At 33.6% G+C, this 26,650-nt stretch overlaps 1 protein-coding gene across 3 annotated transcripts in view; it reads right to left on the bottom strand.

The window, feature by feature from the left end:
• Positions 1-26,650, bottom strand: part of KIF18A (kinesin family member 18A) — a 79,990-nt gene that overhangs the window by 44,316 nt on the left and 9,024 nt on the right. For all 3 annotated transcript variants that reach the window (XM_067749548.1, XM_067749547.1, XM_067749549.1), the window contains 10 exons: positions 26,203-26,575; positions 23,248-23,405; positions 19,937-20,041; positions 19,412-19,522; positions 18,161-18,358; positions 15,713-15,889; positions 14,223-14,297; positions 13,904-14,010; positions 8,542-8,704; positions 1,846-2,010 (listed from right to left, as the gene is read on the bottom strand). In XM_067749548.1, coding sequence (XP_067605649.1) covers positions 1,846-2,010; positions 8,542-8,704; positions 13,904-14,010; positions 14,223-14,297; positions 15,713-15,889; positions 18,161-18,358; positions 19,412-19,522; positions 19,937-20,041; positions 23,248-23,405; positions 26,203-26,527 — 1,584 coding nt within the window. In that variant the 5' untranslated portion in view covers positions 26,528-26,575. The remainder of the gene's footprint in view (positions 1-1,845; positions 2,011-8,541; positions 8,705-13,903; positions 14,011-14,222; positions 14,298-15,712; positions 15,890-18,160; positions 18,359-19,411; positions 19,523-19,936; positions 20,042-23,247; positions 23,406-26,202; positions 26,576-26,650) is intronic.

The raw sequence follows: 26,650 nt of genomic DNA, 5'->3' as shown, positions 1-26,650 counted from the left end.
TTATTTAAGTTCATAATGCCTTAAATATATTTTAAAGATGAGAAGTTAAGACAGTGAAGTTAAACAACTTGCCCCAAGTTATATGGTTAGTGTTAGAATTAGTATTCAACACAACTATTAGAGTTAGTATTCAACACAACTATCAAATAATGGAATTACCAACCACTTCAACTCTAGTGTCTATCCTCTATCCAATAGTTACATTCTTGCTATAGGGAATATTAATATTCTAAAGTGCTTTGTCAATTAAGTTAAGTTATAAAATCTCATTAAAGTATGCTTTGTACTACATTTAATTCCCAATCTACTGAACTAACTGGCTGGCATACTTTCATCAAGATATTGTGAAGGCTTCTAGGACTGCTGAGTGTCGATTAAACTGTTGGTTGGCCCTCAATGAATTTCCACACTAAAGAACTATTCAGTCTCTGTTTATCCTTGGCCCTCTTCTTAGGAAACAAGGTATCTGTTGCTCACTGCTCCAATTCTACTACCTTGTACTGTCATCATTCACTACTCCTGCTAGTCTCCTCTCCCTTCAGTCTGAGCTTCAGTGTTAAAAGGATGGACACTTATATCGATTTTCCTAGTTATGATGCATTGGTTAATATCTTTAAATTATAACAAAAAATTGATACCTTTGAATATTAACAGTCACTAGCTGCATTCATTTGTACTGAATATTTTATACTCCATTTCACCTGTATTTATTTTCAGTTTAATGCTTTTCTAGAAATTTTAAGATTTCAGAGCTGATACATAATATAGACTTTCAGAAGAGCATCATCAAATTAAAGACTTTAGATACTCTTCCTTTAAAAAAAAAGAGTATAAAAAAGTTGTTCTTTTAAAGTATTAGGTATTTAGAGATCAAAATTAGTTACTTTGTAGCAGTTTGTTTGCTAGCTGCTTATTCCATATTAATTTGCCCCTTCTTTCTTATTAAGAGAACTCTAATTTTATTCAGGATGATAATATGTCCAGCAAAACACTCACCCTTCCAGATTCCCCTGTATCTAGGGATAGCCACGTGACAATTCTAGTCAATTCAGATATGTCTGTTAGGGATTTCTGGAAAAGTTTTTGCTTTCCCAATACAGATATCTCTCTCCCCTTTCTTTCATTCCTCTTCTGGCCTAAGTGTGAACTCAAGACTAAAGATGGAATAGTGTTATCACAACTATGAAAAGAAAAGTATAATGATGACACTGAAGACATTTGGGAGGTACTTTATTAGGAATGAACTGCATACTTCTGTAGCTTACTATTGTTAAGGGAGAAAACTATCTGTAACATTGTAGCTGAACACAATTATGATCTGATTCAGCCATTAACCATCATTACCCATCGCTACTCTTTATAAATATAAACTTTTGCCATTCTAGGTGGAATATCTTCAGTTTAGTACATAAAAATAAATGCATACGGCTTTCAAACTGGCTTTCTTTAGCTATAATACAAATAATGCTGACCACATTTAAAACTATTTTTGCACAAAATATCAAGTATTAAAACAAACTTAAATTACCTACATGATGAAACCTCAAGTACAGTCTGAAATAGAATTACTTCATTCTAACTTAAGAGTTCCTCATAAAAGGATGCAATCACTTAAGAATAACATTTAAAAGTAACTTTACCCTTCTGAAAGTACAAGAAAGGCAAATCTAATAGGTAATCAGGGAGGCAGAAGGTATATTCAGTTAAAAACAGTAAAATGAGTCAAATCTCCGGGAGATGGACCAAAAGTTGTCTTATGAAAGGTATTTACTCAATAACAAAGACAATGGGTTTAAGGAACTCAGTTCTTAGAAAATAAATCTGAATCTACAAACACATATGTACCTTTGGAATATGACCATTTTGACCTAAGAGTCCCATTTCAGTTTCCACACGATGGAGCCAATTAGTATTCTCATCAAATTGCTTCAGTTCCTCTTCCTTTTTCTTCTCCAGGTAGCAGCGGCGAGTTTTCAACATTGCGAGTCTATGATCTCTTTTGCAAGTGGCCTGAAAAATAATGCATTTAATAGTCAACCTTTTATGATACGTGATGTATGTGATATTAGTACAGTAGTATATTTCCTTTTAAGTGTGCTATTGTTGTCTATTAAATTAGGCTATACTTTTGTACTTAAAGCTATTTCCCCTTTGAAATCTCACAACTACTGCTTGCAGGAAAACAGGAAATTGAGTTGAGTCATTTTTATAAAATTACATGTTGAGAGTTTATGACTTTAAGAAATACAATGGCCAAATTGAAGACTATCACTTTTTTTTTTTTTTTGCCAAAATACATTCCTTTAAATGTTGCATTTGAAAAGTTCATGTGAGGCCTGATAAATCTCATGATTTCCTTACTCAAAACAAAATAGATACATGTCCTGCTCTTGTCTTTCCTTCAGTTTGAAAGATGTGAAGAAGTAAAGTATTCTATTGTTGTGGTTTTGTCTACAAGGCCTTTAGATTGGCTGTTGCCAATGAAAGAAAAGACAGCTTATATCCAGGTGTCATAAACATCTGATCTCGCCTGATGGTTGGTTCAGGACACATACTGGATAGTCCAAATATTTTTGGTGTTTTACCTACACATGAATTGAGATCAAAACTGGCCTTCTGGTTTTTTACCCCAAGGGTCTTGCACACTATCATGGGCCATAACAGCTTGACTTCTTTGGACTATTTTCCAAAAGACACTAAACTCAGTAATCATCAGATGTGATAGCTGGACCTGAGACAACAGATCCCCAAAGATTAGAACAAGCACTTGTAGCTGCTTTTAGAAGTAGGGATGAACACATCCTATGAAAAAAAAAGAAAAATGGAAAAAAAAAATGAAGAAAGGAGCAGGAACTACATTTGAACTTGATTAAAAACCTACTCTCTTTAGGAGATTAAGTTCTACTTCCTTATTATCTTTTATAAAAGGTAAGTTGACATTTTGAGGAAAAGCCAGCCATTAAAGAAATTTGCAAAAATAGGTAATAATGTCACTCTTCTCACTACCTCTTTTTGTTTTAGAAAATAATTAGTTATTTTTCATTAAAGTGTTACGTTGTCATGCAATGGGTAATTGATTGTTCTTAAGTTAGCTAATACATAATGTATTTTTGTAAATTTCAGTTTAAATTTCTAATAGAATATTGGTAGATGAAATCCACATAAACAAAAGCTCTTTGGGGTCCTAATATTTTACTTTAAAGCAGAAAGGGGTCCTGAAACCTGAAAAGTTTAGAGCCACTGGTATCCAACAGAAGGTAGGATATGTGGCTTCTTGACTTTCTTCTGCTATTCAGCAGGTGTGAAAACTTAGGCAAGTCAATCTCAGTGGCTCTTCAGTCACCTTATTTGAAAAATGAACATAAAAGTATTGTACCTGCCTGAAGGAAGGCATTATATCAAACTACCTTTATTTTCCTTTAATGTTTAAAAATGTTGTAGGTACTCTTAGAAACCAGGGCAGGACATGATCTGCGGGTCTGATGGCAGTCAATATTTAATACCAAAAGATCCTGACTAAAAATCCCAGAAGGTATGTTTTTTGAGTTTGTACTTCTAATGTTCATCAAATGTAGACTGTATGATGGTTCTCCATGCGGACATTTTCCATCAGGGTAATTCTTATTGAATTACTGTTCTGAAATAAATACCAAGTAAGTGTTTGGAAATAAATTCTAAAATATGTATGTTAAACCCTGACATTAAAGTTAATTGTTTCCCATTAAAGTTTCAAAAAAGCTTTACATATTTTATTAACAAAATCTCCAGAATAACACAAAAGGTCTCGAGTGAGAATAAGCATGAAATTCTAAAATTTAGGTATTATTATTGCTTTGTGCAAAAGAACTGACTGCTAACACGGTAAACTGATTATTTCACTGAAAATAATTTGTGTATTATCTTTATATGACTATAAAATTACCCCGGAACTTCACTTTAATACTGTTCTCAGAGTCCATACTCAAGAACCATTTATAGCTTAATCAGTGAGATTCTTTCAGCAATTATGAGAGTAAACCTCTTCAGAGAGGGTCCAAGACAAATATAAAATTCCTTGACCTAGCAAGCAGTTTAGTAAAACTATAGTTTGACACTTCTGTGAGAACAAACTCAGCCTCTAGATGCCTTTCTATGTTTTTCAATAGTTTACAACCAATAAACTTAAGAGGTTTTATTCTCATTGCTTAGGTAAGTCTCATTAGCTATTAGACTTAGCTATTCTTAGTCTCATAAGAATAGCTATAAGAATTGGAACATGGATTGAAATGACCAAAAGTGAGATATCAGAAAAGACAAGTGGGGTGAAAAAAGCAGAATAAAGATGAAAACAGAAAAAAATTACAGAAACCAGCCAAAGCCATTTCCTTACTCTATGTCTTAATGTTTCCAAGCATGCACATTCACAATTCAATGGGGTAAGTAAAACAGGCTAAAATAACCATGATTTAAATTAGCTTGGGATTAAATAGACCAAACTTACTAATTGTACTAATATTCTAATGTTCAAAAAATGGTAATCTGATTCTAAGCTCTGATAATACACTACTCATTTGCTTCAAAGACTGCCTTTTGACTACACAAATAGACCATGTAATTCTTGGCAACCAAAGCTTCCACAATTTGGCCTTTTATTCTATCTGGAATTGACTAATTCCCAATATGGCAAAATATGTCTTATATCATGTGCCATTTCCAATCTATTTATAGTGGTTAACTCTGGCAACTTCAGATTCAGAGAGAAAGAGTGCTGTAATCAATCAATGATATCTGCTATGGGTAAAGCAGTGGGAATTGGCAGGAAGTGTTGAGAGTATAGTTATGTACTTCCACATACACTGACCTACAAATATGCTGTGCTCTGGTCAAACTGGTGTCCTCATTTGAATACACTATTCCTTTTATTCTTTGCCCACTAATATTCTCATGCAACGCCCAGTATAAATCTCATCTCTCCACTAGGAAGCCTTTCTCCACCACAACAACTGGAAGCCACTGTTTTCTCCTTTGAATGGCTATAGCACTTAAAGTACTTATAGTATAGCAGAATGATTAAAAGTGCAGACTGAGGCCAAACATCCAGAGTTTAATATTGGTTCAACCACATTAATTAGGTGTATAACTCTAGACAGCTTACTTTAATTCTCAGTATCTCTGTTGCTCACAAATGGTGATAATACAGGATCTACCTCATAGGCTTGTTATAAATACTAAATGAATTAACCCATGCAAAGGACTTTGAAAAGTGTCTGGCACGTAGTTAATGCTCAATAATATTAGCTGTTTTTATTATTGCTCTACTCCTTACATCACAATCATATAGTGCTGTGTCATTTTTATATCAGTTTATTGCTCCAACTAGCTTATAAATTACTGAAGTACATATATTGTCTTATACTTTTTTTAACCTCTATTGTGTCTAGCACAATGCTCTGCATATAAACAAAAGTGTTCAAAACAAGCTGTTGTTAAAAGTTGAGATATTAAGTCACTAGCAGTTTTCCATGACTGAATTTCTTGCCTTTTTTCAAGAGATAAATCAGGTAATTGCACTTTCAGATAATTGATATTTATTTAATGGATACCTACACAAAATAGAGAATTATTATCCCCACTGAAAATAACTCTATAATAAATGCAACTAATTGAGATAATACATACAACTTTTAGAATAGGTAAATATAGCAGTATTTCAGAATTCCATTTAACAAACATATGAAAGGATTTCACAACAACAAACTGATATATTAATTCTATGAGATATTCTGTTATTTGGAAGTCATGAAGGTCATCAAAAATACTGGCAACAATTTTGCAGTTCAAGAAAGTTAAAGTACAACTACAGCAACAAATTTCAAATAAAGATATAAATTCTATTTTTCTTCTGCCTTAAAAGGATGTGAGGAATATTTTAAATGCATTTGATAAACAAAATCAAAAAGAAATTTTCAGTATTCAATACATTATGAACTATAGGCCCTATGCTGTACAAAAGTAGATCTCTAGGGTTTATTTGTCTTGTATAACTAAAACTTTGTACTCTTTGACTAATACTTCCTGGTTTCGCCTTCCGCACAGCCTCTGGCAACCACCATCTGATTCTACTTCTGAGTTTGACGATTTTAGATTTTTCATATAAATGGTATCATGTAAAATTTGTCCCTCTGTGTCTGGCTTATTTCACTTAGCATGTCCTCCAGGTTCATCTACGTTGTTGCAATTGGTAGAATTTTCTTCTTTTTTAAAAGCTGAATGATAGTCTATTGTTGTATACTTAAAAATGGCTAAGAGGGTAGGTCTCATGTTAAGTGTTGTTATTAATATAATACTACTACTAATAAAGAGGGTGGGAGGAAACTTTAGGAGGTAAGGTACAGGCTTATAGCATAGATTATGGTGATGGTTTCACTAGTATATATTTATCACCAAACCCGTCAAGTTGTCTATATTAAATATTTATGGGTTTCTTCATACATCAATCATATATATCAATAAAGTGGTTTAAAACAAAGATAGCTTCAATAAGGCATAATAAATGCATATTCGGTAAATAAATTACTAATTTTGATAATACAGCTTAATAGCTACTTATAAATTCATAGTCATGATATATTTATTAATACTTTATGATTAATTTCTTAGCATATCACATCTTTCCCATTTCATAGGCTGACAAAAACCTAAAATGTTAGTTTCTTAAAGCACTATACTACTAAGTATAAAATAGTACTTAAAAATGCAATTAACCTTATCATCAATGAACACCAAACTGGGGGAAATCCAGTATTTTCAAAATGTTTATTTTTCTGATCTTTGGTGCTCTGGAGTTGCACACCTCCACGTATACATTCTTTTATCCTGCTTAGAACTCATGTTTCTTGAATTTACATCTTATTCACATCTTAATAGTCCTAGAAAATTCTGAGCCTTAGACTTTGCACATTATCCTTTGTTCTTTTGCACTAATGTATCTCCTTCAGAATATCTATTAGATGAATGCATGACTTTCTAGTCTATCTTTCAAATAGCAACATCTTGTTCACATCTATCTTTTTATCCTGTATGTGGTGTGATTTACTCAGATCTCCCAGTTCTTTAATTCTCTCTTTAGCTATAGCTAACATGCATAAAAGGAAAGGGATAAGAGCTCAGGATCTGGAATCAGCTGGCTTGAGTTCAAATCATAGCTCTTACTCTATGAGCTGGGTAACCTTTGGCAGAATGACTTCTCTGTGCCTTGGTTTCCTCATCTTAATTACAAGGACAATAATATCACATAGCCCACAGGATTTTCTGAGAATTAAATGAGTTAATGTACGTGAAGTATTTAAAACATTGTCTAGTATTGTACCTATAAACTGAAATTTTAAGTTTCAGTAAATAAATCTTTACTTTCTGGAAGTGTCATTTGTTTTCTTCTCATATATGTATGTTCTTTTTTTCTTTGATTCCTTTATTGTTAAGTCCTTCTTTGATGACTTTATTCATTTTTATAGGTTTTATCAGATTGCTATAGTATCTGACGTTTGGGGGATTCTGTCATATTTGCTAACTCTGCTGACTTGCTTGTGGAGGATTGTTTCATGGGTTTTGTAAGTTTGGACAGTGAGCTCTAATTAGTGGTTTGAATTGAGGATCTGTTTCACTAGGCTGATTCTGCTTTGCCTCTGCTCAGTTTCCTATAGATTATCACTGCTCTGATACCATTTTCTGTGCTAATGTCTCACTTTAGGGATTTGCTAAATAAAACACATGGATTATAAAAGTATAATCTATAATGAAAATCTGTAGTGAAAAGTATATCTATAATGACAGTCTTCAAATGAGACTTTTTTTTCTTACCCTAGGCTTGGTTCCTTGTTTTCCTGTGCTAGTTGGTAAAATGTTTTCTCCTGCTGTATTTCCAATATGAAGAGTGAAGGTCTCTGAGATTCCTGGCTTTATGTGGGGACTGTCATTTCTAACTCCCTGTCTCCCTCGGGCCCCTTACCTAAGTAGTGGTGTACATCAAGCAGGGTTGTGAAAGTGGTCTGTGTGTGTGAAGGGGAAGGGCAGTGCACTACTACATTAAATAATAAAACTGATTAAAAGTTGATCTGGTTTTTTTTTTAGCACTGATGCAGTGGAAACTGTAACAATGTCAGTGACAAAATATTCTTCCCTGGGGAGGAAAAAAACCTCCCATTGGTCTAAGTTGTAAACTACTGCCTGCATCTGGGGTGGACTGTTCTCACTGCCCCATGTTGGTACCCAACTCTCCCTGAGTGTGTTACCTACCTGTTAAGCATTCCATCATCCTCACAGAAGCAACAGTCATAACTGAGATTTTAGGGGTTTTGTTTCCTTTTTGTTTCTCACACCTAGGAATTTTTTTTCTTGTAGGCTTAACTATACATTTAAAACAATGTCTTCTACATTTCCTCTAGCATTTCTAGGGATTTGTAGAGAATGGGTGATTAAGCAACATCGCCTATCAAATTTCTAGAATTATAAGTCCCCATGTTTTTACATTCTCTACAATTTAAGGATAAAGTTGTTAAATACCTTTTCTACTTTGTCTTCAGAGCACATCATTTCTATTTGCTTATGGCACTGTTGTTGATAGAATGATTTAAGTTCATTTTCTTTAAGTAACATTTCTAACTTCAGATATTCTTGCCTGATTTCTTCTCGATTCTGGAACAAGCAGTTCAGAATTTCTTGAAATCTACCAAAAATAAAACACATAGAATCTCAGTATTTTGTGACAGATAATGCAAAGTTTACTTAAAGAAATGCATGGGAAACCATAAACAAGACGAAAAGACAATCCTCAGAATGGGAGAAAATATTTGCAAATGAAGCAACTGACAAAGGATTAGTCTCCAAAATATACAAGCAGTTCATGCAGCTCAGTATCAAAAAAAGAAACAACCCAATCAAAAAATGGGCACAAGACCCTAAATAGACATTTCTCCAAAGAAGATATACAGATTGCCAACACACACATGAAAGGATGCTCAGCATCACGAATCATTAGAGAAATGCAAATCAAAACTACAATGAGGTATCACCTCACACCGGTCAGAATGGCCATCATCAAAAAGTCTGCAAACAATAAATGCTGGAGAGGGTGTGGAGAAAAGGGAACCCTCTTGCACTGTTGGTGGGAATGTAAATTGATACAGCCACTATGGAGAACAGTATGGAGGTTCCTAAAAAAACTAAAAATAGAACTACCATAGGGCCCAGCAATCCCACTACTGGGCATAAATCCTGAGAAAACCATAATTCAAAAAGAGTTATGTACCACAGTGTTCACTGCAGCACTATTTACAACAGCCAGGACATGGAAGCAACCTAAGTGTCCATCGACAGATGAATGGATAAAGAAGATGTGGCACATATATACAATGGAATATTACTCAGCCATAAAAAGAAACGAAACTGAGTTATTTGTAGTGAGGTGGATGGACCTAGAGTCTGTCACACAGAGTGCAGTAAGTCAGAAAGAGAAAAACAAATACCGTATGCTAACACATATATATGGAATCTAAAAAAAAAAAACACACAAAAAACGGTCATGAAGAACTTAGGGGCAAGATGGGAATAAAGACACAGACCTACTAGAGAATGGACTTGAGGATACGGGGAGGGGGGAAGGGTAAGCTGGGACAAAGTGAGACAGTGGCATGGACATATATACACTACCAAACGTAAAATAGATAGCTAGTGGGAAGCAGCCGCATAGTACAGGGAGATCAGCTCGATGCTTTGTGACGACCTAGAGGAGTGGGATAGGGAGGGTGGGAGGGAGGCACAAGAGGGAGGGGATATGGGGATATATGCATACATATATTCACTTTGTTTTACAGCAGAAACTAACACAACATTGTAAAGCAGTTATACTCCAATAAAGATGTTAAAAAAAAATGAAATGCATGAACAAGAGAATATACACCATTCATAGAATTAGCTTCAATGATAAACAGTAAATAGGTTTGAGTGAATGGGTTCTGAACTTTATTTTTACAGCACTGGGTTTCTCTCTCTCTCCTCCAAAGATCATGTTATTAAAAGATATAGGTATTTTAAGGTCTATGGTATTAGTCATATACTGTATTTGGTCTGCATAATCCAGTAGCTTACCAAAAATAAAATATTTTGTATGTAAGAAAAGGATGATAAGGTGGACCTGTACTCTCCCAATTCATAAGACCTCAGAAGCAACACAGTATTATGTGTTCTTCTGGTGTTGGCTCGCTGTGAAGAAATAAGCAGTGGGTGGCATAATCATATGGTGCCTCTATGGCGCCCTAGGGAAAGTGAGATAGCCAGTTTTTAGCTTTAGAACTTGTTACAGTGAAAACACACCATATGGTTAGGTACCCCCTACAGCTTGGCTAAGAGTCAGCTGACAATGCCAGGACCGAAAACATCCAAGTTTACAATGTGGTAAATCTAGGAAAAGCCCCTCCACTGTGCTTCCTCCAAAGGGCAATATAGATATAGGGAATCAAAGTTGGGGAGTGTGACTCACATCTCCTGCAAATGCACAAAGACCTCAAGCTGAATCACTTCTATGAAAGCCCTAAAAGGAGCCTGCAATCCTGCATTCTCCAGGGTCAGCAGAATATTGGTCACAGATCAGGTCTGAGCTACAGTAACAGTATAAACAATCGCACATAGGCAAACAATTTTTCTCTCAAAGAAAAATTAACTTCAAGCTTTTAAAATAAAATGGTAACTAAGTATATGCATTTAAAAATAAAGTTTCTTTGGCCAGAATTTTAGATATATTTGTAAGGATCTGTGGTAAAAACACTGACAATTTACGTCAGTAGTTCCTAATGAAACTATTGAGAATGAATATAAACCACAATACATCGACTTTACTGCAGTTTTGTCAAACTGATAAATATTTCATAGGAAGTATGTATGGACATTGCAGTTTCACTGTATTATATTACAACAAGGCTAAGGCCAGTAAATGATTTGATAAGTTATCTTTAGGTTACAACCAAAGATAATTTCTTAGTTTTCCTGGAACACTTCACCCAAGGACATAGTTAAATATTTGTCAATTTCAAAATTTTATGGTCCAGATTTATTTTAGTTGGTGGTGTATAGTTTAGGATGGAAGGAAGGGAATTAGTATCAAAGGTTTCTAGAGAGCTCTTTTTTAAAAAAAAACTGTCATTTTTAAAACAGAGAGCCCTAAGGGATTGACTAATAACTATTTTCTAGTCATTTAAAACATTCAAATAGCTAGAAAAGAAAAATCTTTGCTAATAACTTTAGGTGACATATGATAAACTCTAGACAATTTTCTTGGTATAAGTCACAAGTGAAGTTTTATAATTACTCTGTATAAAGAACAACTGTACTTTCTTTTTATGATTTTTTGAATATTATCTTTCCAAATAGCTTTAATAGAGAGCAAATACTGTATATTCTTCCCTTTATCTGTTTAAACTTCATAAAAATGTTATTTTTTAAAGAAAATGAAAATTCATGCCATTAAAAAAATTCTATGTGAAGTATGATCAAAGGTATTCCATATATTTATTTAAGGAGACAGATACTTTTGTGAGAAAATGACAAAGGCTATGGGGTATATAATTTTATTATTACCTGCTTTATAAATACAAGTAAATTATTTAACCTGTTGAGTGAATTAAAACTCAAAGTTTTTATTGTTGGTTAAGTCAGGTTGAAATGCAAAAAATATCCAAATAAGTGTTTATTTCATAGCTCAGGCCATCTCCTTCTTGAATCATTTTACCAGAAAGAAAGAGTCAGTGACTTAAAGCCACATCAACTCCAGAAAAGTCTACCAATTTGTAAGGTTTTAATTGGTAACTAGATCTGGTTAAGCACTGCTGAGCAATTTTATGCAAGCAACGACTCCAAATTTGAGCAGTTGGTCACTGCTTTAATTTTCAAGAAACATGCACCACCGACAAGATATCTGGTTGCATGAGGACCAATCCCACATTTGACTAACAAAATATAATAACACAACTAATAACATAGCAGAGTTAAAAGCTTTCATTGTTAAGATTAAAGGAATATGAGGAATCATTTTGCTTAAGTTATTTTTTAAAAGACACTGTAAAATTGGTAGAATATAACAAAAAGCATTGTAAGACTATTAAATATAACTTTATTTTGTCAATGGGTTGTTAGGGGGATTAACAGAAAATAATTTAAACACTTTAGGAAATCTCTGGTATAAACAGAGCTATTGTACTATAACAATACATAGGTCAACTTTATGCTATATGAAAAATGGACTCATTATCACTCATAGAGAGAAATAACTGTTTAATTACTTCTTATGGTATTTGTAAAATAGCATAGCATGGGAGCAAAGGATTAATACTTGAAAGAGATGATATATATTTCTTGCCCTTATCTGTAAGTTAGAAAACAATACCCCACTTCAAATTTCAGAGTTGTTATAGTGATCAGATGAAATTAATGTGGGCCTAAAAATCATCAAAATCTACACAGCCAGCTACAAACATAAAGTGTTATTTTATTAGAAGAAGTTATCTTAGCATCTGGGGTCAACTGAGGCAGAAAAAATGATTTTTTTCAAATCAAGGATATTTTATATAAACGTCAATACACAAATCCAATTTTTAAAAAGTGTTGTACTTGAAACTAGGTTGAAAATCACTGCCAACTAGTCTTCCTTATGTACCCTAAAACATCTTCTACAAACTCAAGAGTCCCAAAACAGTATGAATAATCAATGGCTTAAGATATAGTTAGTTTTCATACTAATGATAATAGAAAATTAGCTTTGGAGAATAATTACTCAATTTTAATCAAAGGTGAACAGATTCCTTTCCTACAGGGCCTCTTAGAGCTTTTAATATGCTGATGTACTTTGGAAACCTCTTAGATTCCTTAAGTAAGGAATAATTTTCAAACTTGTTTGATCCAAGAATTCCTTACTGTCTGCTTAAAACTACTCAAGATTTACAGCTTTTGAACTATTGTCCCATCAGGACAACTTGGAAATTGTCTTAATTGCTTAGGAAAAAAGTACTTGCAAGTACTGTATTACAGCTTTCTTTTTTTAAAATTTACCTGCTAAGAGCTTAGAGGGTACAGATCATATTTCTGTGTCAATTTATATCACTGAGAGATGTCCCTTCAAATAATTAACTGCTTAAACTCAATTAAGTGGATTATTAGAGTTATATAAAGTCAGGAAAGGGTAGGTACGATTTACATGAACCATGTAAATAATGATAATGCCAGATGCTTGAATGTTTGTGTCCCCCCAAATTTAAATGTTGAAACCTAACACCCAAGCTGACAGTATTGGGAAGCGGAGCCTTTGGGAGGTGATCAGGTCATGAGGGCAGAGACCCTATGGATGGGATTAGTGCCCTTATAAAAGAGCCTCCAGAGAGATCTCCCTCTCTTTTGGCAATGTGAGGATTCAAGGAGAAGTCTACAATGTGGAAGAAGGTCCTCAAACAACCATGCTGGCACCCTGATCTAGGACTTCCAGCTTCCAGAACTATAAGAAATAATTTTTTGTTTGTTTGTTTATACACTACCCAGTCTGTGGTACTTCGTTATAGAAGCCAGAAGGCAGTAAGACACCACAGAAGAAAAATATGGAAACTACTAAAAACCAAGTTCATAAGTGGCATAATTGGCTTTACTTTCTCCATCTTATACCTAAGACCTGGTTCTCATTATCTGTACAATCACACTTAAAATTACCTGAACTCCAACGTGTGTAATATAAGACCAATTCAGTGACTTCCTGAATTCAGCTGAGAATATATAAAGACATACAACAAATGATGATGATAACAAAATATCTGACTAAATTTTAAACTTTAAATAGCTGACTAAATTTCACAAAATCCTCAAACTGAGATCTTAATGTCAATTTTACCTTTCAATTTCTTTTTCCTGAGGGTTTGAAATCATTACTTTGTTATTTTCATCAGTAAAGGCTTTCTGTTCTTCATAGGCCTTTAGTTTTTCTTTTAACATTAAAATCTAATAGAGAGAAACAGTAGTTAAAATACAAAACAAATTATTTGTCTCCATTATACATGGCCACAGAAAAATTTCAACTGTGAAAAATAACTGAACAAGCAAGATTTCAATTATAAAAGAAAAGCAAATCAAAGTTTTAGACAATAAAGATTGCAGAATCCCATAAATGAGGAATTGAGGGAGATTAGCAACAATGTAAAGAGGAGACATACCTCTTCCTTCTGTTCATTACAGATCTTTACATACTGAGTTATGTGATTGTCGAGGTTAAGAACATTGCTCTTCAACTGTTAAAAAATAGAAATTATGATTGCGTATATATAGAGATAAAAATCAGTCATATACATGAACAAAATAGCATTATAGCCTCATTAATTCAGTTCCATGAATCCAGAATTTGTGACAATTACGATCATTTGACAATCATAATCAATTATGTTCATGTTTAAAAATCTATGACAAGAGGATATGTTGAGCACATTAATACTGAATTTATAAAAGAAACTCCCTTACTATCTGAGAAAAGGTATTTTAAAGAACTTGCAAAATAGTCATTCACATAAAAATTACCCACTTTCTTTTCCTGGTCCTTTGACTTTTAAGATATAAAGAGATAATTTAAATTTCCACCCATTTGTAAGTTCAAGTAGTTTTTAATGAGTTCTTAATATATTTTATCCTTTTTATAAAAGTATGAGCCCCCTGGCAGCTATGGAATAGTGGAAAGAACATTAAACATGTAATCCAAATACTTGATTTTGAGGCCCTGCCCACTTTTTACTTAAAACTCTGACCATGTGATTCCTCAACTGTAAAGTAGAGCTAAAAATGTCTTCCTCAATGAGTTGGTGTAAGCACTGCATGAAAAACTTGTGTGAAAGATGTTTGTATACCCAGTACAGTACAACCTTTCCCAATTTATTATATAAACAATATATAAATATTTCTCTAAGGAAGATAATAACCCACTTATCTTCATTCAATGGGAATAGCAGAGGGGTAAGCCCCCTAAAAAAGCCATCATACCAGCTGAACTCTATGTCTATTCCAACCCTGAGATCCTGTGATTTTACACATACATCATGTTTGACTTAAGTTTTAAAAAATTACCCCAAATTATTGGCAAAAATACCAACCTAACCAATCATTATTATATTGCTCTAGCTACACAGATTGGTTACATCAATATCATTAATGTGACAATAAATTGTTTTAAAAGAGCTATTTACTTTATAAACTGAGGCAGATATTATATCTACTTTACAGATGAAGTAACTAAGGCTTGAAGTAACTAAGGATTAGCAAACATGTCCAAGGTTTTCAGGTAGGAAGTGTTGGTGCTGGGTTACAGAAGAGCATCAGCCTTGGCTGTAACAAATGTGTTAAAGCCTTGACCAATCACACCAGGGTGCTGTCAAAATATCACGTACCATGATGTGAAAAAGGTTAGAAAGAAAGTCACTAAAACATCCTAGCTCCCTAAAAGACTAAATAATAGTATTTATTATATATGTAATCAAGATGCTTAATGGTTTAATTGTACCAGTGAATGCTCAATTAATCAGATTAGTAAAGACATTTCTAGCCCTGATTCCTAATTCATTAGTAGAAGTACATCTCTAATTCATCTTTTGCTGTAAGTATAAAAAAGAAAAAAATGCACCCAGTACTCTTACAACAAAGGCAGAGTAAACACACTTACAGAAGATTTAATGTCCTTTGCACGGTTAGCATACTTAAGAGTGTTATAGGTGTCATCGTAGAACACAGAGGAAGGACTAACAGCAGCTATCATTATAGTTTGACAGTTTCCTCCAAGAGAATCCTTTAACAAGCGAGTGAGCTTACTATTTCTGTAAGGAATATGCTGATTCTTTCTCTGAAAGAACAAAAAAAGAATTCTTATGTCATTTTCCACATTCAAATGTAAACCTGCTACCATTTCACTATAAGAATTTAAGAACTGCTCAACTTTGCCCAGACTTATGATATAATTGGTGACCAAAATGATGATGAATCTTATGGAACTATTCAGTGAATATATAAAACAAATTTCCCATTAAAAGATTATATCTCTATCTGATTAAGTACGAACTTTAGTTAATCATAAAATGTCAGTATTGTTGCATTAAGTTGTGATAAGTGTACCGTATTAATGTGAGATGTTAACAACAGAGGAAACTGAGTGTGGAGTATATTTAATACAATCTTCCTGTATTATCTTACCAACTTTCCTGTATCTAAACTATTAAAAAACAAAATGGTTATTAAAAAAAAATCTCCATTTTTTAAAAAGAAGTTAAAATACAAAAGTAATATATGCCCTAGAGAAATATACTAGAGGCATAGTAAGAATTCTGTATAGCATAGAGCTACTTCTCTCTTTAAATTACCATCTAACATGAATACAAAATAAATTATAATTATAATCTTACAGATATTTATCTGAAAGCACAACCACAGTTCAAAGAGAACTTAATTTTTCTAGGTTTTCTTTTACTTAAAAGATACAGTTCTGATTTTAAAGTAAAAAATTTTCCAACACTACCACTTCCATATAGAAACAGAGCAGTATAATGTTAAGCTAAAAACAACCTTATGCTATCCAATGTAAATCTTTCATATTACAGAAGAGAAAAATGAAGCTAAGCAAAAAGTGACATGACTTGCCTCAGGTCACATGGCTGGTAATCCAAAGTTAGAAACAGACCCTAGTCTCCCAACTCCCAGTAGTACTATGCTTTCCACCATAGCAGTCTTTCCCAAACAGTGTGGAATGTGCACAGCTGGTGCTACTTGAATTGATTTTGCATGTACAAGACATGCATTAAACACTGACTAATAAATGACTCAACAGGAGTCAGTTACTAAAAATTTAGTCAGTATATGGAAAAAATACTATGAATGGCTGAAGTTTAGGAAATTAGTCTCTATACCATGCTATCTGCTTACATGTTTTGAGATTTTATCTTAGAATACAACATATATTTTGCTTCTGTAATATTCATGTGATTTCAGAAACTTGCCCTTTTAAAAAAGACTTCCCAAATCATTTTAATGTACTTTATACTTTATCAAATTGCAACATTTTGAACAGTTTAACAGTAATTTTCCTAAAGCTTCTGAGCCTGGTTTGAACTTAAATTATTATATTTTAACTTTGAAAAAAGGAAGTCATTTTTACAAATACGGAAGCTATCAAATATGCTGTGTTCCTGTAAGCACTTCTGGCATATAGTAGATGTTAACTATTTTTTAATGCCCCAGAAGCATCTAGCAAACATTATCCTATTAGGTAATTTAATTACATTTTAACTCCTTTTCCTCTTTAAGAAAAATCAACTCTCTTTAATATTTAAACCAATTTTATAGTATATATATAAAACACTAACCAGACCAGAGTTTACTTTTTCTAAAATGTGTTTTTTGTTTTCATGCCAATTCAATTATCATGCTTATTGTGCAGTGATCATTAAATGGTCATAAAAAATCAAATTCAAAATAAATGATGAGAAGGTATAATAAAATATTAACTATCAATCTGATATTCAATACTTTACATTCAACAAATTCTGATTATAAAGCTAGAAGTTAAAAAACGAAACAAACAGGGACTTCCCTAGTGGCTCAGTGGTTAAGAATCTGCCTGCCAACGCAGGGGACACGGGTTCTATCCCTGGTCTGGGAAGATCCCACATGCCGCAGAGGAACTAAGCCCATGTGCCACAACTACTGAGCCCGCAAGCCACAACTACTGAGACTGTGTGCCACAACTACTGAAGCCCACATGCCTAGAGCACATGCTCCGCAACAGGAGAAGCCACTGCAGTGAGAAGCCTGCGCACCACAACGAAGAGTAGCCCCCGCTCGCCGCAACTAGAGAAAGCCCGTGCACAGCAAAGACCCAACGCAGCCAAAAATAAATAAATAAAAAATAAATTTATAAAAAACAAACAAACAAAAAAACTCCATAGCTTTATTTGATATACTAGGTTCTCTGAGGTCTTTGCTCTTTATGTAAACCTTATTGTTACATTCTTGAAATTTGATTTATAATAGATCTTTAAGACAATTATATTAAATAATATCTTTCTGGGAAATATACGTATTTCAGTATTTCAAAATACTTAAATAAACATATAGTACCTACCTTTGTATCTGCTAAGGCATTGATAACATTCCCAAGAGCTAAAAGTGATCGATTAATATTTGTGCCTTCTATAAACCGGGTCCCTTTAGCACTGGTAGAACTGGCTCTTTCAGACCCTGCCAGGTCAATGAGTGACATCTTGGCAATTCGGACATTTTGATTGATACTTGCTGTTTTATCTTGTTGTCTCAAATAAATCTTTTTGAAATCACAGGAGAATAGGGAAAATGAGGATTAGATTTAACAAAATTAAAAGAGAAATACACTTGATTTTTAAAAGAGCATGAAATCAATTATTTTTATTTTAAAGACAAAATGAACAAGGTATAACTTGACTGGCTGATATCCAAGAGTACCAGAAGTAATTACCAAAGTTGAGAAAATTTGAAAACGAAAAGACTTCCTATATGTGCACTAGAGGGCAAATAACTCCTGGCTTAATAGAAGGTCAAAACAACTGCCACTTGTATTCTGGTAACCCTGAAAAGCAGAGTCTAGGACATTTTGGGGAAATCTCAGTGTCCCCGATAAAGATATCTCTCAAGATTACTGATAAATGAAGAGTCAGTGGTAAGAAGAGAAAAGATTAATAAAATTTTGTGGACTAGAGACTTTCCGAATGACTTGGTTTCCCCTGATTTGAATTCTTTCAACTATAACAATTTCTTTTTATTAGATTAGTTCCACAAAGCATAATCCAGAATAAAGACGTATAATCATTTGATTTTTAACAGAACTAGAAACTACAAATAATAACTACTAACCTATGCTTTAGGTTTTTTGAGAATGGTATTCCTAAAAAGCACTGTATCAACTGAATCACACACTTCCTTAAGGAATGCAACTACTTACATGGTCACTATGGTGAAATCTTCTAAAAAGTGAATCACTATCTCCCCAATTTATTGGTTCTGTAAATCTAGATCTATAAAGAGAAAGTCTGCTCTGAATATAAGACTATCTTTTGTAAAGATTAAATATTTTCGCCAATTAAAGGAAAGAAAACCTCTAATACTACCACTTTACTATCATATTTTCACACAGGTAAAAATTTACATCTAACTTACATCATCTCAATTCTAAATATTCTTGATAGAATCTTCTCAAAGCTTCAAAGTAAAGGAAGTTCTGAGAAGTAGAGAAGTCCACAGATGAAGAGATATTTTCGTATGTGTGAAAATTACCATTCATAAATTTGGCTTCATTTATTTTAAATTCAATTTTAAGAGCTGTAGTCTAGTGACCTGTTACCTGGAAAACAGCATGAGAACGAGAAGATGTAGCATTCATATCAGTGGGATGCTGTGTCCTGTTTTTGTTTCCATTATCCAATAACTGTAAAATTTCCTCTGAGGACTTGGGCTAAAGGAGTTGAAGTAGAAGAAAAATACACAAATTAACCATTGATCTTTAAAATTTTTAATAAACCATCAACAAGCAAGAAGGCTTTTAAAGGTAAAATAAGTAAGAAAATATTTTCCATAAATTAAATCCCATTAAATATTGACTGTGTATCATTTGCTTAGTACTTCGGTGACATATGAAAAATAAAAGATAAAATCTAATCTATCTGAGGAGATAAAATATAAATATATTAAGCAGAATAATACACTATATTAAATGTTCAAGTAGATTTTTAAAAGGAAAACCCATTTGATTATTTCAAAGGGAAACAAAACAAGACTACAGATATACCCTGATTATTTTAAAATAAGTAAATGGCTAAATAACCATACTTGCTATTTGAACAAGCCAAAAAGAAGTTTATAAACAAACCTGATGTAAAGTTAATCCCTGAACAACCACCCCTTTTTGGGCATCTTCCCGGACAGCAAGTGGCCCTGAATTTACTAAGAGGTCACGAATCTGTTCATTATATACCTTAAAATAAAAAAGAACTCCTTTAGCATTGATGATGAAACAATAGCGACAGCATCACACAAATATGCACACATTGCTGATTTAAGGTTATATTAGAGAAGCAGCAGCTCATTTCCATTCATCTCACCCCTTCTATCACACATTGCTATTACTTTCCTAACATCTGAGAAAATGGAAGAGTTTGATTACCAGCACTTGAACTTAAAATTTAAAGGTGGAGTCATTATACCCTCCTCCCATAATTCCCAATTTGATGACTACAGTGAAACAGAAATAGGATAGCTGGAATTGTCTTTTCCTGTTTCCTGGAAATATACGGACACACGGTCTTAGGAAACTCTAGTGAATCTGAAATGTACGTTATATGGAAGTACCATGGTTCTTACTGGAGAAGATATTTATTGTTTCATGATGTCCAAGTAATCCAAACTTTTTAGAGTTTAAAAGTTAAAGAAAACCCATACTCACAGATAAATGATATTTATTTCATTTATCCTTCAATTACATTAAGTTTAATGCATAATGATAATTCCATAATGGGACCCCGACGCCCCCAATTTGAATGATGAGGAAACTGAGGCCCTAAGAGTTTAAGTGATTTGTCCAAGTTCAGTCACAAAGGTAATAGGATAGCATGAGAACAAGAAGATGTAGCATTCATATCAGAGCAGGGATCAGAGCCTGATATCCTTACTCTACTGCATGGCACTGAATACACATCTGTGTTTTAAATCTCTGGCCATTTTTTTTTTAGTAATTTCTGTAAATAACGTACAGTAATAATACAGTTGACTTGATTTTATGAATTTACTAAAGATACTAAGTTTTCTACGTGCCAACAAAATGACAATTACACATATATGATAAGATTAAAAAACACATATAAAATTGTCTTTAAGAATTATTTTGTGTAAGTTATATCCTGTTCTAATAAATAGCTCACAGTGATAATTCACTGCTGGTATAATTTTCTACAATGAATGATAACCATTTTTAAATGTAATAAATTCTTAGAAGTAGTAAAATGATAATATGAAGAGATAATTTTTTGGTTCTTATTCTTTTGATAAGCAACAGTCACTTTTTAAATGATTCCCCTTATCCACTTCAATCATACAAAATATATAATTAGACAATTACTCTCAAGCTGGTCTTTGCATCAAAATCACCCAGGAGCTTTTAAAATACATAGATGCCGGGGGGTTCCCTGGTGGCACAGTGGTCGAGAGTCCGCCTGCCGATGCAGGAGACGCGGGTTCGTGCCCGCGGTCCGGGAGGATCCCACATGCCGCGGAGCGGCTGGGCCCGTGAGCCATGGCCGCTGAGCCTGCGCGTCCGGAGCCTGTGCTCCTCAACGGGAGAGGCCACAACAGTGAGAGGCCCGCGTACCGCAAACAAACAAACAAACAAAACCATACATGCCTCAGCCACAATCCAGACTTATTAAATTAAAATGTCCAGGGGGTGAGGCCTAAGCATGTCTATTATTTTTTTTTTTTTAAGCATGTCTATTTTTAAAAAGCCCTATAGCCAATTTTGGTGTACAGCCTGAGTGGAAAACCGTTAGATTAGATATTGCCTTACCATTAATAAAATGAAAGCAGATTAAAAAAAAGGAAAAACAATTAAAAACATTATAAAAATAATCAAACTTCAAAATTCTCCCAGTTATAAAAGGATCTAAGGAAGAAGTAATGAATCCTGCCATGCTCTCTTCCTGATTAAGTTCAGAACAATTCTTTTCAATACGTAACTACAGAAAATGAGTTTTACTTCTCTTTTACCACCAAGTTCTATAGACTGACAAGAAAATTTTTAGCAACATAATCTTGATCAATTTTTGAAATGTGAAGAAGAAACTCTCTCAGTAGAAACCAAACAATAAAATGTCAACAAGAGCAGTAAAAACTAGAAATTCACTCTCTGACATCACAAATAAATAGGCAGTAAAATCAGAGATTTGTTTCTGCACTGGTTTCTAAAACACTACCTGAACACAAAGTTAGAGTGCCAGTCACTTAGTTATGATCTGTTGAATGTCAGCTATTAAGAGGTTAGGAGGTCTCAAAGAATGATGGGGTATGTCAAAAAAACACAACAGACAGCATGAAGGAGCCTCACCTAGCCAAATCTGGCACAATTTGAACATACAAAAAATGCTTAGAGAAAGGGATTATAATCTACTGAATAATGCTAAGAATCCACAAGTCTACATTGATAAGTAGAGGAAAGGGAAAGCTCTTCCTTATAGTAGAAAGCCAATGAATAAATGTAGAAGAAATGATGGAATTTAAAAATCAGTATCATCTGTCATCATGATAGTAATTGATTCAGGCATGAATCATCAGTGGATGCTAAAACGAACAAATTAAAATTTGAGGGGTCAGAGGATATTTACATTGTTTCCCTACAAGCTACTTATTAATTATAAAGTGTAAAGTAGTACCTTTACGGTGGAAAAACTTTGCAGACACCAGCATAATGAAACTGATCAGTTAACATAGCCAGTAATGGGACTAACTAATTACATAAGCCTCTTGATATGTTATATAAGAACTCATCATCACTTCTGTGGTGTTCCTGCCAGGGCATAACCTGAATGTAATCATGACAAATCCAAACTAAAAGTTTTACAACAGCAACATAAAATACAAAGGAAAAAAAAAAATCCAGATTAAGGGGACTAAACAGATGAATTGCAAATGAATGCAATCTGCCATCATAGATTTTCTTTTCAATAAAGGGCATTATTAGAACAATTAGCAAAATCTCATTAAGGTCTATAGGTTAGATAAAGGTGTATCATTGTTAATTTCCTGATATTGATTACTATTCAGTGGTTATTTAAGAAATTTCCTGTTTTTACAAGTCTGTAACTTAAACAGTTAAAAAAAATACACACACACACACAGAGAAAGCAAAGGTAGTAAAATGTTAACATATTGGGAATCTGGATGAAGGGTATCTGGAAGCTCTTTGTACTAATCTTGCTACTTCTGTATAAGTCAGAAGTTATGGCAAAATAAAACGCTTAACAGAAAAAGAGTAAGATCCATAACAAATACCTAAGACTAGGAATTGTAAGATTTTATATATTCATAAGAAAATTTCTGCATGATAGAATAATTTGAATGGACCATGGAACTTCTTAAAAAAAGATTTCTCAATACTACTGATTAATCTGAAGAATGATATTGTCAACTTACCTCCAGATAAGACACTGCGGTACTACATACTTTCTCTTCTTTAATCTCATCCATGGATTTGTAAAGGTCTAACATTGTTTGATACATCACTCCAGGTTCAGCAGCTGATCCTAGCATTGTGTGGGTCTTCCCAGCTCCAGTGGCACCATATGCAAGTACTGAGTTTTTATGAAAAGGGATCAAAGCTCTTTGTTATGACATATAACATTACTGTATCTACTGTCTAGTGAATACTTCCATCTGGATATCCTGAACAGTAACTTTAAATCCAACAGATTCAAATTAATTTATAGTCTTATTTTTAAATCCTGGCAATTTCATCACAAGTCTACTCTTACTCCTATATTCTCTATTGATGAATGGTAACTTCCCCCACCTAACTGCCCCCCACAAGCTCCCTTTCTTCGACAACAATCACAAATTTTAATCGATTATCAGTCTCCCTACCTATTAGTCTCAATCTTCTTTAACAAATCCCTTAGAATTTGTACAGTTGTTTTTAAGAAAACGAAATATGAATATGTTAAACCTCTTGAATTGTTCCACAGTCCCATATGAGAAAGTTCAAATTCTTCACCTAGAAATATTACTAGTGACTCTAAGGGAAGATCCCTGCATATCACTCCAGACTATTTCTTCCTTGCTGTGCTTTGGCATACTAGATTATCTGAAGTTCTCCGCATGTGCTGCTCCTTTTTGAGTCCACTGCCTTTGTCCTGGAGAGTGCCTCTACTTAATCCAGCTGGAAAACTTCTACCTGCACTAAATATTCAGCACAAAAGTCACTTTCCTGTGCCTTACCTAACTGTCTTAGGCCGAAGTGGCTACTCTCTCATTTGAGCCCTCAGTGTATGCTTACATCCTTTTACTTCTAGCATGTATCATACTGTATTTCTAACTGTGAGCTCCACCAAAGTGGAGGCTATGTATCCTTCCCACCTAGCAAGTGACTTGGCACAAAGCAGGTACTCAATACAAGTTTGCTGAATTCCAGATAAAAGCCATTTATAAAATTCCTTTAAAAATTTTTGTTTTAGACAAATTACTTTGTTTTCAAGACTCTATCCAGTACAACAGAACAGTGATGCATTTCTTCAAATGCAAAAAACAAAGGAAAAAACTACTCTGAATTACATATTGCAAATACCAAACATAATATTCAGTTAATGCAATAAGTCTTTGAGAATTATTTTTATAGGTTAAATCTCTCTGCTAAGTTCATTAACAAACTACAAAAATACTTTTCATTTCTCTAATGATTAATGATGTTGAGCATTCTTTCATTTGTTTGTTGGCAGTCTGTATATCTTCTTCGGAGAAATGTCTATTTAGGTCTTCTGCCCATTTTTGGATTGGGTTGTTTGTTTTCTTGTTATTGAGCTGCATGAGCTGCTTATAAATTTTTATATACAATGGAATATTACTCAGCCATAAAAAGAAATGATATTGAGCTATTTGTAATGAGGTGGATAGACCTAGAGTCTGTCATACAGAGTGAAGTAAGTCAGAAAGAGAAAGACAAATACCATATGCTAACATGTATATGTGGAATCTAAGAAAAAAAAAAAAAGGTCATGAAGAATCTAGGGGTAAGACAGGAATAAACACACAGACCTACTAGAGCATGTACTTGAGGATATGGGGAGAGGGAAGGGTAAGCTGTGACAAAGTGAGAGAGTGGCATGTACATATATACACTACCAAACGTAAAACAGATAGCTAGTGGGAAGCAGCCGCATAGCACAGGGAGATCAGCTAGGTGGTTTGTGACCGCCTAGAAGGGTGGGATAGGGAGGGTGGGAGGGAGGGAGACGCAAGAGGGAAGAGATATGGGAACATATGTATATGTATAACTGATTCACTTTGTTATAAAGCAGAAACTAACACACCATTGTGGAGCAATTATACTCCAATAAAGATGTAAAAAAAAAAATACTTTTCAGTAGAATGGATTAAACTGATGCATGTTTCATTTTGTTCTATTTTATATAAGCTAGTAGTACATCAAGAAGTCTTAAGATAGCTGGATAATATAAAGTAAAACCAAGAAGAAACCAAAGATTCAGTATTACTTTGGTAATTACATTTGGAGTCAAGAGAAATTTTTTAAATCTCTAGAGACAATATGAAGTTTCATGAATGAGGAAAAGAATATCTGCTTAAAAATGAGAATCAAAGCAGGTCTAATCAATAAACCACATTCCATTCTTGCCTGACCTAGAGGGTAAGTCTTCTGTAATAAAAGTGAATGAGTCAGTGAAAGACAGTAAACATGTAACAGTTTTGGGGTGTCTTAAAGAAAATGCCATAAATTATGGTAACTGCAAAAATAAGGTAGTAATAATGGTGTGCACTGCCTGGTAATCATTCAATTAACTGGCATTTTGGAGATCTCTCTTTCTAGGAAATCAACATAGCCATTTTGAAAGGCAAATTATTATAGGTCTATCGAGAGCACCAAAGATGCTTTTTTGGGCTGAAGATATGCTAAAACAGCATGATACTCATGATACTCAACATGGGCTTTAAAAATTTTTACTTCAAGGTACTACAAAGAAAAAATGGTGCTATGAAGAAACTGCCAAATGTTCAGAAATGTCCCACTATTCCCCAGGGATAGGCAGTTGTATAGGTGAACATTGGGAATATTTATGAATACAAATTGTGAGAAATCTGGCATCAATTACCAGAAGCACATGGTTTTAAAACATAAGAAATTGAAAGGATGACCATCTATAGGAACCAAAGCAAGACCCGGGAAAAGTTTCGCAAATGATATATGTTATATATGATGACTAAATTTCAAAGAAAATCTACATTTACAGTGAACTACTAAAGAATTTTTAGCAAACAAGCACCTAAAAATTGATTATATTTAGAAGAAAGGGTCAAGTAGATGTCTTAATATAAAACTGAAATCAGATGGAAACATCAAATCCCAACTGAAACAATTACCTGTGCAATTATATCCATTCAAAAAACTACGAAGAATTGGCTTAGTAGTGTGTTCAAAAACTTCCAATTGAGTTGAAGTTTCGTCAAAAACAGCATCGAATACAAATTTAAGGTCCTTATTTTGTCTCTTTGTAATATCTCGATTTATAGTTTTCTTTCCATGGAAAAAACTGATTTCTTCTTGCTTGGGATCAAAAACTAGAATATGCTTATCTACAACATGGACCACTTTATGGAATCCAGATGTCTTTTCTTTTGTGTTCTCAGGACGCACACGAACAACTACTTTCATGTGATGACACAGGTCTTCCTCAGTGACAGACATTGTTGATTATCTTGATTCCTTTGTTTATGTGAATGATTGAATATTTCTCTGAAATTAAAAAGTATTAATATTAATTCTACTTGTATGCAAAATAACTAGCATATAGTACTTATTAAATAAAGA

The sequence above is a fragment of the Pseudorca crassidens genome, chromosome 9 (assembly GCF_039906515.1).
Source record: "Pseudorca crassidens isolate mPseCra1 chromosome 9, mPseCra1.hap1, whole genome shotgun sequence".
NCBI lineage: Eukaryota > Metazoa > Chordata > Mammalia > Artiodactyla > Delphinidae > Pseudorca > Pseudorca crassidens.
This window is presented reverse-complemented; position numbering and strand designations above follow the sequence as displayed.